The sequence below is a fragment of the Pseudoliparis swirei genome, chromosome 20, assembly GCF_029220125.1.
Source record: "Pseudoliparis swirei isolate HS2019 ecotype Mariana Trench chromosome 20, NWPU_hadal_v1, whole genome shotgun sequence".
Taxonomy (NCBI): domain Eukaryota; kingdom Metazoa; phylum Chordata; class Actinopteri; order Perciformes; family Liparidae; genus Pseudoliparis; species Pseudoliparis swirei.
The window spans coordinates 17,409,904-17,425,836 of NC_079407.1; the positions used below are offsets into that span (position 1 = coordinate 17,409,904).

A 15,933-nucleotide genomic window follows, 5' to 3' on the forward strand; every position below is an offset into this window, starting at 1 on the left:
TTCTCAATAATTATCTCACGACCCCTCCGATTTCTCATGTGGCCCTTTAGCGGTGCCGACCAACTATAGGTTGAGAGCCCCTGGACTAAACTATCAAAATGTCTATAAAGTAGCTAAAAGTAGCTCCACCTCTGTCGATACAACTATATATGTGCTTTATTTGCATTTTCTGATCGTTCACCTTAACCTACAACAGATCCATCGATGCATTATTATAATTGTAATAAAGTAATATATTATAATACATCAGTTAGTCTTCACATGGAGTACATTTGATACATTTTACCAATATTTCAGTCAAGTAGGATTTAAAATGTAGGACGTTCACTTGTAATGGAGTAAATGGACAGTGTTGTACTGGTAAAGCATCTAATGATTCAGTATCTGACTGTAGCTTCACCAGTTATCTATCAGGTGTGCATGCAAGTGACTAATTGTGTTATCTACAGTGAAGTAATACATCAAATATATATTATAATATATATCACACAAATAAACATCAATACTCTTCTGATTTTAAATACTTTTATGTAATCCATGGTATCACTAAATCATCCAAAATACAATATACATTTGTTCGCAGAAATGACTGGTGTCATACATCTCTTAACTTGGTCCAACTTTCACAAAGAGTTACAGATGTCAGTCTACACAATATCTGTCCTTATTCATAAAGTATCAGTGCTTTATTATGTTTAAAAGGCACCATCACACAGGTATGGACTAATCTAAACGAGTAAATTTTTTGGCGGTTGGCTGAATTTGAAAATGAAATGCACGGCTCATTAGGTTTTTAAATGATGCTGTCAGCACTTGCGATTCATGGCATGATTAGGAAATAAGCATTTAAAGGAGCACTTATATCAATTATGCATCCTGTGTTGACTTGAATTCATGAGACAAATGTTTTTTCTGGCAAGCCTCCTCATTGAACTAAGAAACAATGGAAGTCTTGATGAATTCAAGTGAATGGGGGCCACGTTTAACAGCAAGGCAATCTCAAAATATGTTGACAATCTCGCACACAATTAGTCCATTATAATCCAAGTCTCATTTATCCAGTCCAATGCTCGCTACTCCCCAACACTTGCATCTTTTCTGAAACATATTATATAAGCTATAATAGTACGGTTATAGTGAAGATGTAGATGTCTGGGAGAGAGCGTACGAGTGGATTAATGACACTTGGGTCTATATTGCACACAGAGCACCAGGCATGTCCCTGCATTCCTGTTTGTTACCCGTTAGTCCTGTCCCGGTTCAGGCCCAGTATCTCTTCAGCCACAGGTGACATCATGGAAATAGGGAGAGTGAGGGAGGTAGTCGGTTAGTTTAGGTGTATACAGAAAGAAACGGCATAGCTCTGTGCAAAGACAAAATAATTATCCATTTCACCTCTGAAGCTCACAGATTAACATCATATTTTGTTTGTCAATACCTTTGTCTGTTATGAGGCTAGCAGCTTCCTCATGTCCCATCTTTATGCTAAGCTAAGCATCTGCTGGCTGTAGCATCATATTTAAATGTACATATATTCGAGAGGTATCAGTCAAGGAAGTAAATAGTCGTATTTTCCAAAATGTCAAATTAATCCTTCAGGTTGCGCTAATGCTGAAATTTAATCTTTCAGTTATAGTTTGACGTTTTAAAAAAAATGTAGGCAATTAATTTGCTTTGTTGCTGAGAGTCAAACGAAAACATACAACCATCATGTCTGTAGCTATTAATATAAGGCTACAGCCAGCAGTCAGTTGAGCATAAAGACTGGAAAAGGCTGCCTTGCTATCCTTCAAGACAACAAAACATGCCAACACCCCAAAAGCTCATTTACCGTTTGTAGGCTTTGACTTGTACAACCACAGAAGTTAAAACTAATTTTACAGAAGGATTTATTTTAACATTTCTAAACAAGACTGGGCAAAATAATTTCTCTTTGGCAGCAAGACACAACCCGTCGTCACTAGGAATGGGGTCAGTTTAAAAAAATAAAAAAAAGTGTGTGAACTCCCACCCTAAATACAAACACTACATAGGTCTGTAAACCTTCCCCACTCAATCACAGGGAAACTTCTTAGAGCGGTAGTCATTTGTCCCGTTCAGCATCTCGGGTCCCCGACACCGAGGGAAGAAGTCGGCGCGTATTAGGCGGTAGAAATAAATCAGGATCATGACATTCATCATCAGAATGGCGAAGAGGAAGTATAAACCGTGGTCCAGCCAGGTGTAGTTGTGGACGATGTACCAGGTGAGGTAGAACTGGGTGCCCAGACGAAACGTCAAGTAGGTGGTGATGTTGATGAGTTTGTTGACGTGGTACACAGAGGAGGACTGAGCGCCCGCGAGCTTAATCATTAGCCTCGTGTGCAGGGTGATACTGTTGACCTCCACAAAGAGAGCGACTACAGCGCCGGCGACGTACAGCTCAGTGAAGAGGGCGTACAGGAAACACGAGATCACCTGAGGAGGAGACGCACAGAGAAGGGGAGGGGCTTTTACAGCTAATCTCACATGTTTGATGCTCTCATTGTTTTTCCATTTGCCTTTATTTTATTGTTCACTTTTCTTGTAAGCAATGCTGTCCATTTATCCTCCAGAACCTCACCGTCAACAAATAAATGGAATAAAAATTCTAACCCACAGATGTTCTACTTGAAATCTAGTGATGAAGCCAAAGTTTACCAAACATATCAGGCAGCATTTTGGGAAACATCCATATAAAACTACACGGATTTGCACTCTAAAGCTTAAATGGAACAAGTTAAATATTGAATCGGGTCAAAATGACCCGAAGGCAACACAAGGGTTAAAAAAGGACACATTATACATGAACTTCTCATTTACTTGCACGGTGTGAAAAGTAAGACTAAACAAAAAGACAGAAAAGATAACAATGACAGGTCTGCTAGTTGGATTTGTAATGAATCATTTAACAAAATTAATTAGATACATCAATTCAAACTAAATAATATTCAGTAAAAAATGTATAACGCCTTTTAAACAACTCTTAAAGTTGTTCAGCACATCTTTATTTCACAAGGTATTTCAGAGGTTTTTTTCAACATGACCACATTTGCAATATTATATCATTTTGAGCACTTCACTTTATCGTCTTACACATACACACACACACCCTTTGCAGATCAACTTGACATCAGCATAAGCTTCACATGCTGAAATATCTTATCTGAACCAGAAAAGCAACCTTTTATAGAGTTAAAAACACATGTTTTAAAGCATGGCAAACAGGCATGTGGTCTTACCAGCACATGATGGAGTAAGAATTCCCATGATTGTCTTCCATGTCCTGTCAGGATAATATCACTCGCATCGTGCACAAAGTATCCTGAAGGAAGAAATAATGACACAGATGAGTGACCAAGAGATGGAAGAGGTCCAGAATAAAATCTACATTTTACCGTTTGTTTGATTTAGAGTTACGCCTTACGTTAAAATGTTTACCATTCATCATTGGGTCTGCTTGACACAAGAGATGCATGTAGATTACATGACAAGCGTTTACCATTTAATTTACTGAAGTAAATCTCACAGCATTGCATGTTTAGTTTAATACATTTGCATTCAACATGCGTTTTGACACAAGGATACAGTAGCATGCGTTTGCCTTCTTTCCTTTTGTTTTCTCTCGCCCGTGTGAAATATAACTAATGTCCATGTAGACTCGGCAGCTTTGGGTGTGTACGCGTTTTGTGGTTTTGAAAAGCTTTCCAGTTTGCTCAGATTGTCCCCTTCCCGTTTGGCTTGCAAAAACAGATATTTCACCTGCAGTCATAGTTTTATGAATATATCATATTACAATGCAAGATTCCCCTCATGTGAATCTGAAGGCAGAGCTTAATGCCATTATTATTAGAAGAGGCCAACAAAACCATGGTTATCAAACCTGTCCGCCTCATTTAGCTGGAGGTAGTCAGGTGACTAAGAGTCCTTTTGTGCCTCAACACACAACCAGCCTCTATATTAAACAAGACCTCCAGTATCAGTGGGGTTGGCCTCGGTGGAGCTAATCGGTGTTTGTGGTCGTTAGCGCAGATCTCCACAGATGTGTGTGTGTTCATGGTAACACAGAAGATATAACAGCACACAGTGCAGCTCAAACCGACCCAGAGTGCTTTGTGGATTATCTTTGGTGTCCACTGTGAGTTGGAATACAATTAGAGGGGCAAATCTTGTTGCCGTTTCCCTGAAAAGCAGCAACTGCAAAATGGCACTGTTATGCCGCCTGAATAAATTCAAAGCTCAATTCAAGGATGGACGAGTCAATCAGCACCTTTCCCACGTTTCCTTTTTGTGAATTAAACTAGATCTGGAGCGACTTGTCAATTAGATGTAGGAGTTATTTTTAAATGCCCTGGATGGACTGGCGGCCTGTCCAGAGTGTACGCTGTCTTCGCCCAATGTCAGCTGGGATCGGCTCCAGCGCCCCGCGACCCTAATAAGGATAAGCGGTATGGATAATGAAAAAAAAAAATTTTTAAATGCAAAAATGCACCCAAAAAGTAGTTTCAGCTTCTCGCATGTTTTATTCATCATACTTAATATTTCTTGGAATATTGGACTGTTGCACAAACAACCATCATGTGAAACCCTGGGCTGTTGAAAGTGATAACATAAGCACTTTTCACAATTTTTTATCAAAACAATTTATTGTATAATCAAGAAAATAATTGAGCAGATCAAAACAAGAAAGAAAGCAATGCTTTGTTGCAACTCTCCATTAAATACTACAACCAAGGAAATTACTCTTTAGATTGAATATTTCACCCTGTATTTCATTAAGATTGCAAATTCCAACTGCAGTTGTTTTACTAGTTACCCTGAAGTGTTATTATTTTACCACGATGCAGTCACTGACCTGTTGAGACGCAGACGAGCAGATAGGACAGAGGAGTGTTGAAAGAGTGAAGGTTGTGCAGCATCTCAGGCCAAACCAGCACACTGGAGAGGGATACACATTATAGAAAGTGTTCACCTCACTTAGACATACATAGGCCAACTCCTGAAGAAAAAAAGCCAGACTGAAGCAGAGAAGTTCATATAAGGTCTTCAAACAAAAACAATTATCCCTCCTTTCAGTCGTGAAAGAAACACGTTGTACTAGTTGTATTCTTATATTGTTTAAACTACTATTATCGAGCCTCTATTGGCATCCTTATATCTCCACATTAAACATTTGTCCAATTCTCTTATTTTGCAGTGTTCTTTGCAAATAGGGACACACCTCAATAAGCAAAGGCGTCCGTGTCCCCTACTTCTGTAGACACACCATGACATAATTAGTGCGTTAATAAATTCCATATGTAAATGATATAAAAGCAGCATACTGTTGCACAGGTGTACTTGACACTACTTTGAGTAAACAAACAAATACTTTGACATGACTCTCAATCACTGCACATGTACATTGCACACATGTATCAATAAATAGCCTAAGTGAGTGCAAACTGCTGAAGAAACCTGAACTTGGTCCCGGACAGAGAGAGGGCGAGTGCAATCACTGGCACCGACAACTGAGTGGCAAGTCTGTGGCAAGTGCCGCTCGGAGCCAGTACTCAGCGACAACTCAGCGGCGTGTTTGCGACGAGTCGCCGGCAGCAACACTCAAGTGGCAGGACAGCAGCAAGCTAACGACACTCGCCGAGAAGCTGTGGGTGGAACAACCATTGTTGTTACGACAGATCAGCTGCCGTGAATCAGTTTTATGATCATAGAATGGAGAAGCTGCAGGTTTTTTCTTTTGTCATTGCCAAAGTGTACAAATAGATAGATAATGTATTTTTTTAGACTTACTTACAATATGCAATACGATATTGCTGTACTATATTGAATATTGTTTTGCTACTAGGCCTACTACGTTTCACTTCGTAATATATAACACTTATATACCATGATATGTATAATGTACCCGCCTTTCTTTAATAAAAAAAATATATATAATTAATTTTTTTACCATGTCATACTGTTATACCTCCATGAAATTCTACTTTGAGGAGATGCCACTGTTAGTCTAAAGTTTAAGCACTGGCACTCAGTGGCACTTGCCAGCAGATGCCACAGCTAGTCAAAAAGTGCCACTAATAGTCAAAAAGTGCCAGCAGACGGAGGGTCGGCCAGGCGCGTCTGCGGCATGTCTGCGCAGTGACGAGTCTGCGACGACTCAGTGACAAGCTCCATTAGTGCCCGGACAGCGGAAGAAATCACTTGCTGGCACAGTAGGGGCGAGATCCCCCTAGCGACGCTGGCACTCAGTGGCACCTCAGTGGCAAGTCTGTGGCAAGTGCCGCTCGGTGCCAGTACTCAGCGACAACTCACTGGCACCTCACTGGCAACTCACTGGCACCTCACTGGCACCTCACTGGCAAGTCTGTGGCAAGTGCCACAGACTTGCATAGATAATGTATTTTTTTAGACTTACTTAAAATATGCAATACGATATTGCTGTACAATACTGCTGTACTATATTGAATATTGTTTTGCTACTACTACGTTTCACTTCGTAATATATAACACTTATATACCATGATATGTATAATGTACCGCCTTTCTTTAATAATAAAAATATATAATTATTTTTTTACCATGTCATACTGTTATACCTCCATGAAATTCTCCTTTGAGGAGATGCCACTGTTAGTCTAAAGTTTAAGCACTGGCACTCAGTGACACTTGCCGGCACTTGCCATCAGTTGCCAGCAGTTGCCAGCAGATGCCACTACTAGTCAAAAAGTGCCACTACTAGTTAAAAAGTGCCACTACTAGTCAAAAAGTGCCAGCAGACGGAGGGTCGGCCGCAGTGACGAGTCTGCGACGATTTAGTGACAAGCTTCACTGAAGTGCCCGGACAGCGGAAGAAATCACTTTCATGATCACAAAATGGAGGAGCTGCGGTTTAGCTAGATAGATAGATAGCTAAAATAGCTAGATACACAGATGGATGTGTGTGTATATATATATATAAAATACACTAATTAATATATATATATATATATTAATTAGTGTCTTTTTGTAGACACTTACTTACAATATGCGATAGTGCTGTACATTACTGCTGTACTATATTTAATATTGTTTTGCTTCTACTACGTTTCACTTCGTAATATATTGTAGCGACCCTGTGAAGTGGCTGTCAATCAAAGTGTGGCACCGTGCATGCTGGTCGAGGGGGCGTGCCTGTGATTGGCGGAGTAGAGGGGAGGCGGGGTTAACCTGTCGGAAAACGGGAGTTAAGGGTGGTTGACGGGAACCGTTGTTGTTGACTTTCGACCTGCTAAGCTGAGAGGAACACGCTGTATGTGTTGGTGGATGCCCAATAAAGGGAGGATTAATAACGTCGTCCGTCTCCGTGTCATCAGTGCCATAACGTCCGAGACGTTACAATATCATGGTATATAAGTGTAATAGATTACAAAGTGAAACGTAGTAGCAAAACAATATTAAATATAGTACAGCAGTAATACAGCACTATCTTATTGCATATTGTAAGTAAGTGTCTACAAAGACACTAATTATATATATATTAATTAGTGTCTTTATATATATACACACACACATCCATCTGTGTATCTAGCTATTTTAGCTATCTATCTATCTAGCTAAACCGCAGCTCCTCCATTTTGTGATCATGAAAGTGATTTCTTCCGCTGTCCGGGCACTTCAGTGAAGCTTGTCACTAAATCGTCGCAGACTCGTCACTGCGGCCGACCCTCCGCCTGCTGGCACTTTTGACTAGTAGTGGCACTTTTAACTAGTAGTGGCACTTTTGACTAGTAGTGGCATCTGCTGGCAACTGCTGGCAACTGATGGCAAGTGCCGCAAGTGTCACTGAGTGCCAGTGCTTAAACTTTAGACTAACAGTGGCATCTCCTCAAAGGAGAATTTCATGGAGGTATAACAGTATGACATGGTAAAAAAAATAATTATATATTTTTTATTATTAAAGAAAGGCGGGTACATTATACATATCATGGTATATAAGTGTTATATATTACGAAGTGAAACGTAGTAGTAGCAAAACAATATTCAATATAGTACAGCAGTATTGTACAGCAATATCGTATTGCATATTTTAAGTAAGTCTAAAAAAATACATTATCTATGCAAGTCTGTGGCACTTGCCACAGACTTGCCACTGAGGTGCCAGTGAGGTGCCAGTGAGTTGCCAGTGAGGTGCCAGTGAGTTGCCAGTGAGTTGTCGGTGCCAGTGATTGCACTCGCCCTCTCTCTGCTGGCAAGTGCCAGTGAGTGCCACTGGCAACTACTGGCAAGTGCCACTGAGTGCCAGCGTCGCTAGGGGACTACAGATGAAAAATAGCCTCTTGGCTAACTCTGGCACACTTACTGCAATGTTTTTATCAATGTGCACTGTCCCTTATTAAATAAACCATTTTTTTTTAATTAAAAAAGGGGGATCTCGCCCCTACTGCCCGGACAGTCTCCACCCCATTAAATAGTTTCTCACGATGCTTTCACAATCATCGGTGAGCCATCAGGTTTTTCCAGTTTATCTGTAAGAAACCCTGTTGGCTGTGTGTGTGCGTGTGCGCCTGAAAAGACGCATTTCTTTCCAAACTTGAAGTCGGACACATATTTACAAGTCCAAGCAAATAGCAGTTATATGTGGCTCATACTGTAGAGTGGTATTTCTCTCCCCACTTATAAATGCCAGTCCCTCGCCCTGTCTATGCCATTCTTCTCCTGGCTGCCACAGACTGTCACTGCTAGACTCACACAACTCCACAAATAACACACCATGTGGACTGTGAATAGACAATGGCGTCTCACTGTGTGGATGGATGGATAGATGTGTGAAGAAACAGACGTTTGGATGGAAACTTACCAGGCCAGGGACCAGGATCCAGTCACCAGAGAGTGCACTATTGAGATAGAGAGGTTCTTCCACTTCCAGGATTTTAAGTCATCCTGCTTTACTACTTTGGGCACCGGCAAGCTTTGCAGCAACCGGTGGATCAACTTGAAAATCAGAGCGCACACCAGCACTGACTTGCCCGGGTGGCTCTTCACCACAGGAACCAGGACGTCCATTCTGTCCTCCTCGTCCCTCCCTCGCTCTCTCTCTCTGGGCGTGTGTTCTTACTCTCTGTTGCTTCCTAACTTCGTCTTTTCCCCTCGGTTGGATGTTCCACGCGTCTGTAAACGTCTTCTGGACAGATTTTGCGCGGTAAGATATGGGAGTGTTCTCCAGGACAGGGGAGGGGCTGCTGCAGCTGCGAGCGATGATCTTCTGTTTTTAATTAATAAAGTTTGAACCAAGTCTTCTTACCGCGGAGCTGGAGATCGATTAATGCTGCAGACTTTTTCTTCCCACGTTTTACCCGCTCCGACTCCGTCGTGGAGATTCTCGTAACAGCTCAATCCAATTCAACGATGTTTGTCTTCACGCTGCGCCTTCTGATGAGACATGTTGCCGCTCGCAGCTCGTGTGCAGCGCAGAGTGGGCGTGGTGGAGCGGGGTGGCTGCGCCCTTTAACCACGAAAACAAGGAGGAACAGAGACCGGGATCACGTTACACAAGTAATCACGGAGCAGGGCTGCGGGCGCGAGATTTTATTTGGCGTTGTCTAAAAAAGACCAACATAAATGTAATAAATAGATGCATCATAACCTTTATGGCCATATCCATATCCGCATGTATTTGGGTAGGCACTGTGCGTAAAAGCCACTTTTCCCTCCCTCCTCATGCATCTGTATAACCTATACACAACAACAGCAGTTCTGATAAGTTTCTCCAACGCAGGGTATCTTTTGTTACAGGCTACATATTCATTTATATATTATAAGCATATGTTTGTGGTATTTGGATTAGGATACTCTGTTTGCACTGTGAGTGGGGAATGAAGTATTCAGATCATTTAATTAACAGAAGCAATACCACACATTTAAAATACTCAACAAACTGAACTGGAAGGCCAACATCAACGCTGTGTACAAGAAGCGGATGAGGAGAGTCTTTTTCTTGAGGAAACTTGGATCCTTCAATGTATACAGCAAGATTTTGGAGATATTATACCAGTCTGTTGGACCAGTGCTCTGTACTTCTCTGTAATCTGCTGGGGGAGCAGCATTGGAGCCGGAGACACCAACCGACTCACTAAACTGGAAGGCCGGCTCCATCATTGGCTGCAAACTGGACTATCTGGAACAGTTGGTGAAGAGGAGGACACTGAAGAGATTATAGCCTCTCCACCGCCTACTTCACAGACAGCAGAGCACTTTCTCCAACAGACTGATTCAGCTCCGCTTCACAAGGACAGAGACAGGAGAACATTCCTGCCACTGACAATAAGACTTTATATTAAATCACCTCAAGCCAGGTCCTCCTTTAATTTAATCAGTATCAATAACCCTAGCACCACTTTCACTATCTATACTTGTTTATATACACTGTATGTGTTTAGCATTTTTGGGCATTTTCTTAAATGTAATTTGTTCTCTGCTATTTTATTGTATTGTATATATTGAGCATTCTCCATACTTAATATGTATGTATATATATATATGTATGTACGTTTCTATGTATGTATGTATATATTTATGTATGTATGTAGGTTATGTTATGTTATGTTTACTCTGTAACTTTGCCTGCTGCTGCTACAAACAAATTCCCCCATGAGGATGAAAATGTAACTATCTATCTGATAAGCAAAATATCCTGAAGTATACACAAGGAAAAGTCCTCATTTGGGTGACTTGCCCCTTTCAGAGTGTTATACAATTCACTCTATAATATTGTATTGTTCTGAACTTCAACGTACCAAGCAGCCTCAGTTGTAAAGAGTAAGAGTACACAAGTAAAGAGCGCAATGTTTACCCCCTATAAGTATAAAGTTGCATAAAATGTAAATACTTAAATAAAAACACTTTTATATTGACTTGAGTAAATATACTTATTTAGTTTCCTCCACTGACAATATGAATAATTAAATAAAGAATAACACTCTTTTGATTAATTTAGCTCCTTTCCTCTAGGTAATTTTCACTGTTGAAGTTGGGATGTGGGGGAGGGGCCCAGGGTGTAGCCAAAGGGCCATTCTTTTATTTACCATGGAGCAACTAGATATTTCACAAACACAGCATACATTCCCATGTTTGTGCTGATGATTGTCAGAGTTCAGCTACTGCCCCTTTCTGTCTGCATCACACTCACTGGCACAGCTCTCTCTCACCTAATCAGCTAATTCAGTGCACCTGCTAGTCACACCCACCTCATCAGCTCAATCACTCTCACCTGCCCTGACCTCTGCTGCGCCGACTCCAGAACGTACTCTACATAACGGCAGACTTTCCTGTTTAACCGTTCAAGCCGACTTTCTAATCTTTTTGTTTGAAGTGCAGGTGTGGGATAATAGGCTTCAAGCAGAGCTAGATTATTGATTTTTTTATATATATGTGACCCGGTGATATACCCCCGCACAACACCCAGAGTAAACTGGAGCCGGGGACTACCTCACCTGAAATACAGGTTTTTATTAATGAGTACACTGGAGTTTCATACATAAAAGTGCAGAAACTGGAAAGTAAATCATGTGGGTCTAAACTGTACTGTCAGGGAGGTCAGTGTAAATAACACAAAAAGTAAATAAATCACTGCACTTGAACAAATATATCTATATCTATATATCTATATCTAAATATATATGCTCTCCTGAAGGTGTCTTCCCTTTTCTACCTGTGAAAGTTTTTTGGGGGGCAAATTTGTGATTTGGGGCTTTTCTAAATAAACTGAATTGAATATATATACAATGCAATTTTCAGGTTTTAAACATAAAGGTAATTTAGTCTTAACAATTGTACACAAAAAGAAATAAACCATGTTCTGTCATAACCATTAAATATAAGAAATCAAAACATTCATTATCCTATATTACCACACATTGTCACAAGCTCTCACACGGTCAACAACTGTGCTCCTGCCGATCTAGCAACACCTGGCCCTAGTGATCCTCCTGATTATATTGGCCTCTGTCCCAATTGACAGCGACACTACCCTCCGAAGTGGTGGGATGTCCAACAAAACAAAACAAGCAAAATGGCTCTTACAAAGGGGATAGGACACTTGGACCTTTATATTTTAGGGAAGTTTATAGCATAAATGGGGATTTGATCAATTACACAGATTATAAAATTAGGTTTGATCCCTGATCCCGGGCGGTCCTTCGGTCATAGTTTTAGCACATTATTCCCACAGCAACGTGGGCTTCCTCCCACAGTCCAAAGACATGCAGTGTACTGTAATTGGAGAATCTAAATTGCCCGTGGATGTGAAAGTGAGCATGAATCTTTGTCTGTTTCTATATGTGACCTGCGATAAAACTGGCGATCTGTCCAGGATGAACCCTACCTTCACCCAATGTCAGCTGGGCTCTGCTCCAGTGCCCTCACAACCCTAAATAGGATTTGCGGTTTGGAGAATGGAATGGAAATATCAAATTCAGGATTATATTTCTCTTTAACGTAAATTGGTGTAAATGCATCTCTCACCCCCAACAGTGCCATCACTTGTCACCAAACATCAAGCCCGGTAGGTGGACATGAGTGGTTCTACAGGGGCCCAACAACCACAGATCCACAGATCAGTGGACGCCTGGGCAATCCTTGATGATGAATCGGTACGTACTATTGTTCTCCACCCAGCAGTGCAGCAGCTGGGCCTCAAGGGGTACCAGAAGACCTCCCTTTAAGAACAGTCAGACAGGAGCTGTTTTACATGGCACCATAGTCTTCTTCACTATCTCCCCGCAGCATCCGGGGAAAACAATAAAAGTTGAGAAAGAAGGTGTCCACGAATATGCTACCCCTCTCTAACGTGCACCCTGTCAAGGCGCCCAAGGAAACCGTCCTCCCTCTGCTCCGAGCAACAGAGAAGAAACTGACTATGAGACCCGGAGAAACCCCTGTTGATTCTGTAGGAGAAGTGCAGGGGGTCCAGGAGTGGGACAGTGAGGGTGTTAAGGTGCTTGTTGGTACAGCCGTCTTCACAGAAGCTGATGTGTGGTATCATCAGTCCTGAAAACATTTCAGTCTGTACAGTCCAAGCATCCCCGAAAATCCTCCATAAATTCACTGGTCCACTGCTTTTATTTCCTCACAACAGGCTTACAGAACTTCATGATGGAACACAACATGGTCAGAGGGCAGCGCCAGGTGCAGCGGCGAAAAGCAGGTTCCTCCACCTTTCGAGTTGCCAGAGAGCTCATTTTATGTTGACAACTGGTTACGAAGAGTCATGGCGATATGTGGATTCAGAAAATATAGAAATGCAGATTATATTACCCACGGTAAGCACCTTCATAATGGCCTCGCCTTCTAGGAACCTTGGAACCTTGGACTTGGCCAACCACCCTTGATCAAAAGCACATCATTGCACAGCTCCTTGTCCAGCAATGTGATTACCAGCTTCACCATCTGGGAAGTGAAAGATGTTTGCCGAGCTAAGGAGAAAATATTGGGTTTGTAGGGGAAGCCTTTTATTCAACAGGGGTCGGTTGTTTCGGTCCATACACCATAAAGATTGCTAGGAGAACTGAGAAGAGATGGGGGATCATCTTGAGGTGTAAGACCACCAGTGCTGTGCATTTAGATGTTAAGTTCAAAGAATCTCGAGCTGCCCCTGCATGGAAGAAAAAGTACAGAATCCAGAGACTTAAAATGTTATCGATTTTACCAGCTGCCACATTAGTGATGCTAAGCATCCCTATTTGTAACATCATATATGCTATTCTTAAATGGGCCATTCTGTATAATGAGTACTTTTACATTTTATACTTACATATTTTGATTGACCTTTACTTGTAACAGAGTATTTCTACACTCTAGTTTAAGGAAAATATCTGAATACTTCCACTTCTGGTTGCATATCACCAATCCGCCTCTCTCCTCAACTTTCTCCTCAATTTACTGTCAAATTAAGGTGAATAGTTCCAGATTATACTTAAAGAGAAGCTACCGTGTTAATTGGACATGAGTTTGCCCCCTATATCCAGAAAGAAACACACCGTACAAAGTATAGGCTGCAACATATAAAACACCACTAGATAGAAGCAAAAGCTCGTGTGAAGAACAGGAATTTTATTCAGACTGATACTTTCTTCTCTGATCAGTGCCTCCCAGTCCTCCAGCCAACCACTTGGGGGCACCCTTTCACAATAACCTCCAGGAAGACCCACCTCCCGGATGATGACGTATTGATGTTGAGATGTCCTCGACAATGACCTGTAGGACTGCAATTCCTTTCAGAACACGTGTGTGTGTATATGTTTGACTGAAATAGTTAAATAAAAGAGAAAGACTGATCAATGAGTTCTATTGCTCCAAGTGTGAAACTTGAAACATGAACCATATAATGAATCTGCGTATCCGTTGAGTAAAGGCTTCTCTGTAACAAGACACATTGCAGTTAGAGAGAGAAGTGTAACTTAATACCCTTTCTTGTGTTTCCTGATTACCTCAGCGTGGGTGTTGTGTTGTATTTTTAGAGAATCAGTCTTTTGCTCTCATGGTTTCATTACAAACTTCACAGAATCAAGTTTCCAAAGAAACAGCTCAGTATTTCTAACAGAAGGTGTTATTGCACACAAGCAACCACCAAACGGTCTCCCTATATAGTTTGATGTAATTGAGAACAGGATCTTTGTGCCTGCATGGCTCAGTGCAATATTGATCTTGGGGGGATTCTTCTGTCTCCTGCGGGCGGTTGAGAAAAGGCTGCACTGTGGAGACTGCAAGTCTGCAGGAGAGGAAATCTACGGGTTAAATGATTTCCAGCAACTGCATTGTAATTAGCCAAACAAAAGTAGGTCTGTCTTGTTCAGAGGGAGATTCTGTTTTGTTCTCAGGCAGTTCGATTGATATAAAATAATTGACATTAATAAATACATCTATTATCTACTGTGTATATAGTGTAAACTACTCAACTATTTCATATTGGTGCATTATGTAGCACTATCTGCTAGCTCTATAATAATCAGAATTACAACACTTAAGTTTATGTATATCACACTGATCAAAATCAACAAATACAAGGTTATTTACCAAACTAACAATACAGAAACATCTAGTGAACAAAAAACTGAAATTATTATGATTCTCTTTATATGTATCGAGAGAAAGAGAGCGAGACTTGTCTCAGTTAGAAAAGCACATTAGTTACTAATATCACCAACAATTATTTAATTATATTACACCTGTGATTTTCCTTTTGTGAAATGTCATGTCTGCAAAAAAGGCCTGTGAGTTAATGAGGAAAGCGAGCAAGGTGAAAGTATCGATGTGAGGAAATATTCTAAGACAACTTCCTGCAAGTTTTGAGACGTCTCCGAAAATTAAAAGTTCATACCTGAGGTTTAGCAGCAGTTTCACTATCCTACACAATGCATTCCTGGTTACTGACTGCTGTGTCTTAAACACATTTGATAGAACACAGAAGCACAAGGCCAAAAATGTCACTGAGCTGGTCTAAGGAGTGCCACACATTCTGCAATGCTCCATGGCGCTCTTTTGTTGAGATATTATATCCCTGAGAAAGAGCAAACTATTGTTTTGTAAACCACCAACTCGCTTATCTTACCTCCACCTAACTTAAAGTCATTTATAAAACTGCAAATTGTAGAGAAAAGGTTAAATTACATGAAGATGACTGTTTGTGGTGATATATCATCATTTCAGATTGATGATAATAAGGGATTACTTTAGCAGAAAACAGTGCATGCTTTGTCCCAGCACAAAGCATTGATTATCCCCATGGCAGAGGGGAAGCAGTGCTCATGCAGCCCTCTTCCTGCTTATCTCAGACAAGGGGAAGGCGCTTCATAATCACCAGGCGTCTGGATGTCAGACTACATCTGAAGTCTATGCTCTAGTCGTTTCTTGCCATAATTGTTAAACAATACTGTAATGAAT

The 15,933-nt window shown here is 41.0% G+C and overlaps 1 protein-coding gene across 1 annotated transcript; it reads right to left on the bottom strand.

The window, feature by feature from the left end:
* Positions 1 to 508: 508 nt before the first annotated feature.
* tlcd1 (TLC domain containing 1) lies at positions 509 to 9,416 on the bottom strand. Its single transcript, XM_056441977.1, has 4 exons — positions 8,855 to 9,416; positions 4,874 to 4,956; positions 3,261 to 3,343; positions 509 to 2,457 (listed from the first exon to the last, which is right to left on the bottom strand). The coding sequence occupies exons 1-4, from the start codon at positions 9,058 to 9,060 to the stop codon at positions 2,053 to 2,055; spliced, it is 777 nt and encodes a 258-aa protein (XP_056297952.1). The 5' UTR covers positions 9,061 to 9,416; the 3' UTR covers positions 509 to 2,052.
* Positions 9,417 to 15,933: the final 6,517 nt, after the last annotated feature.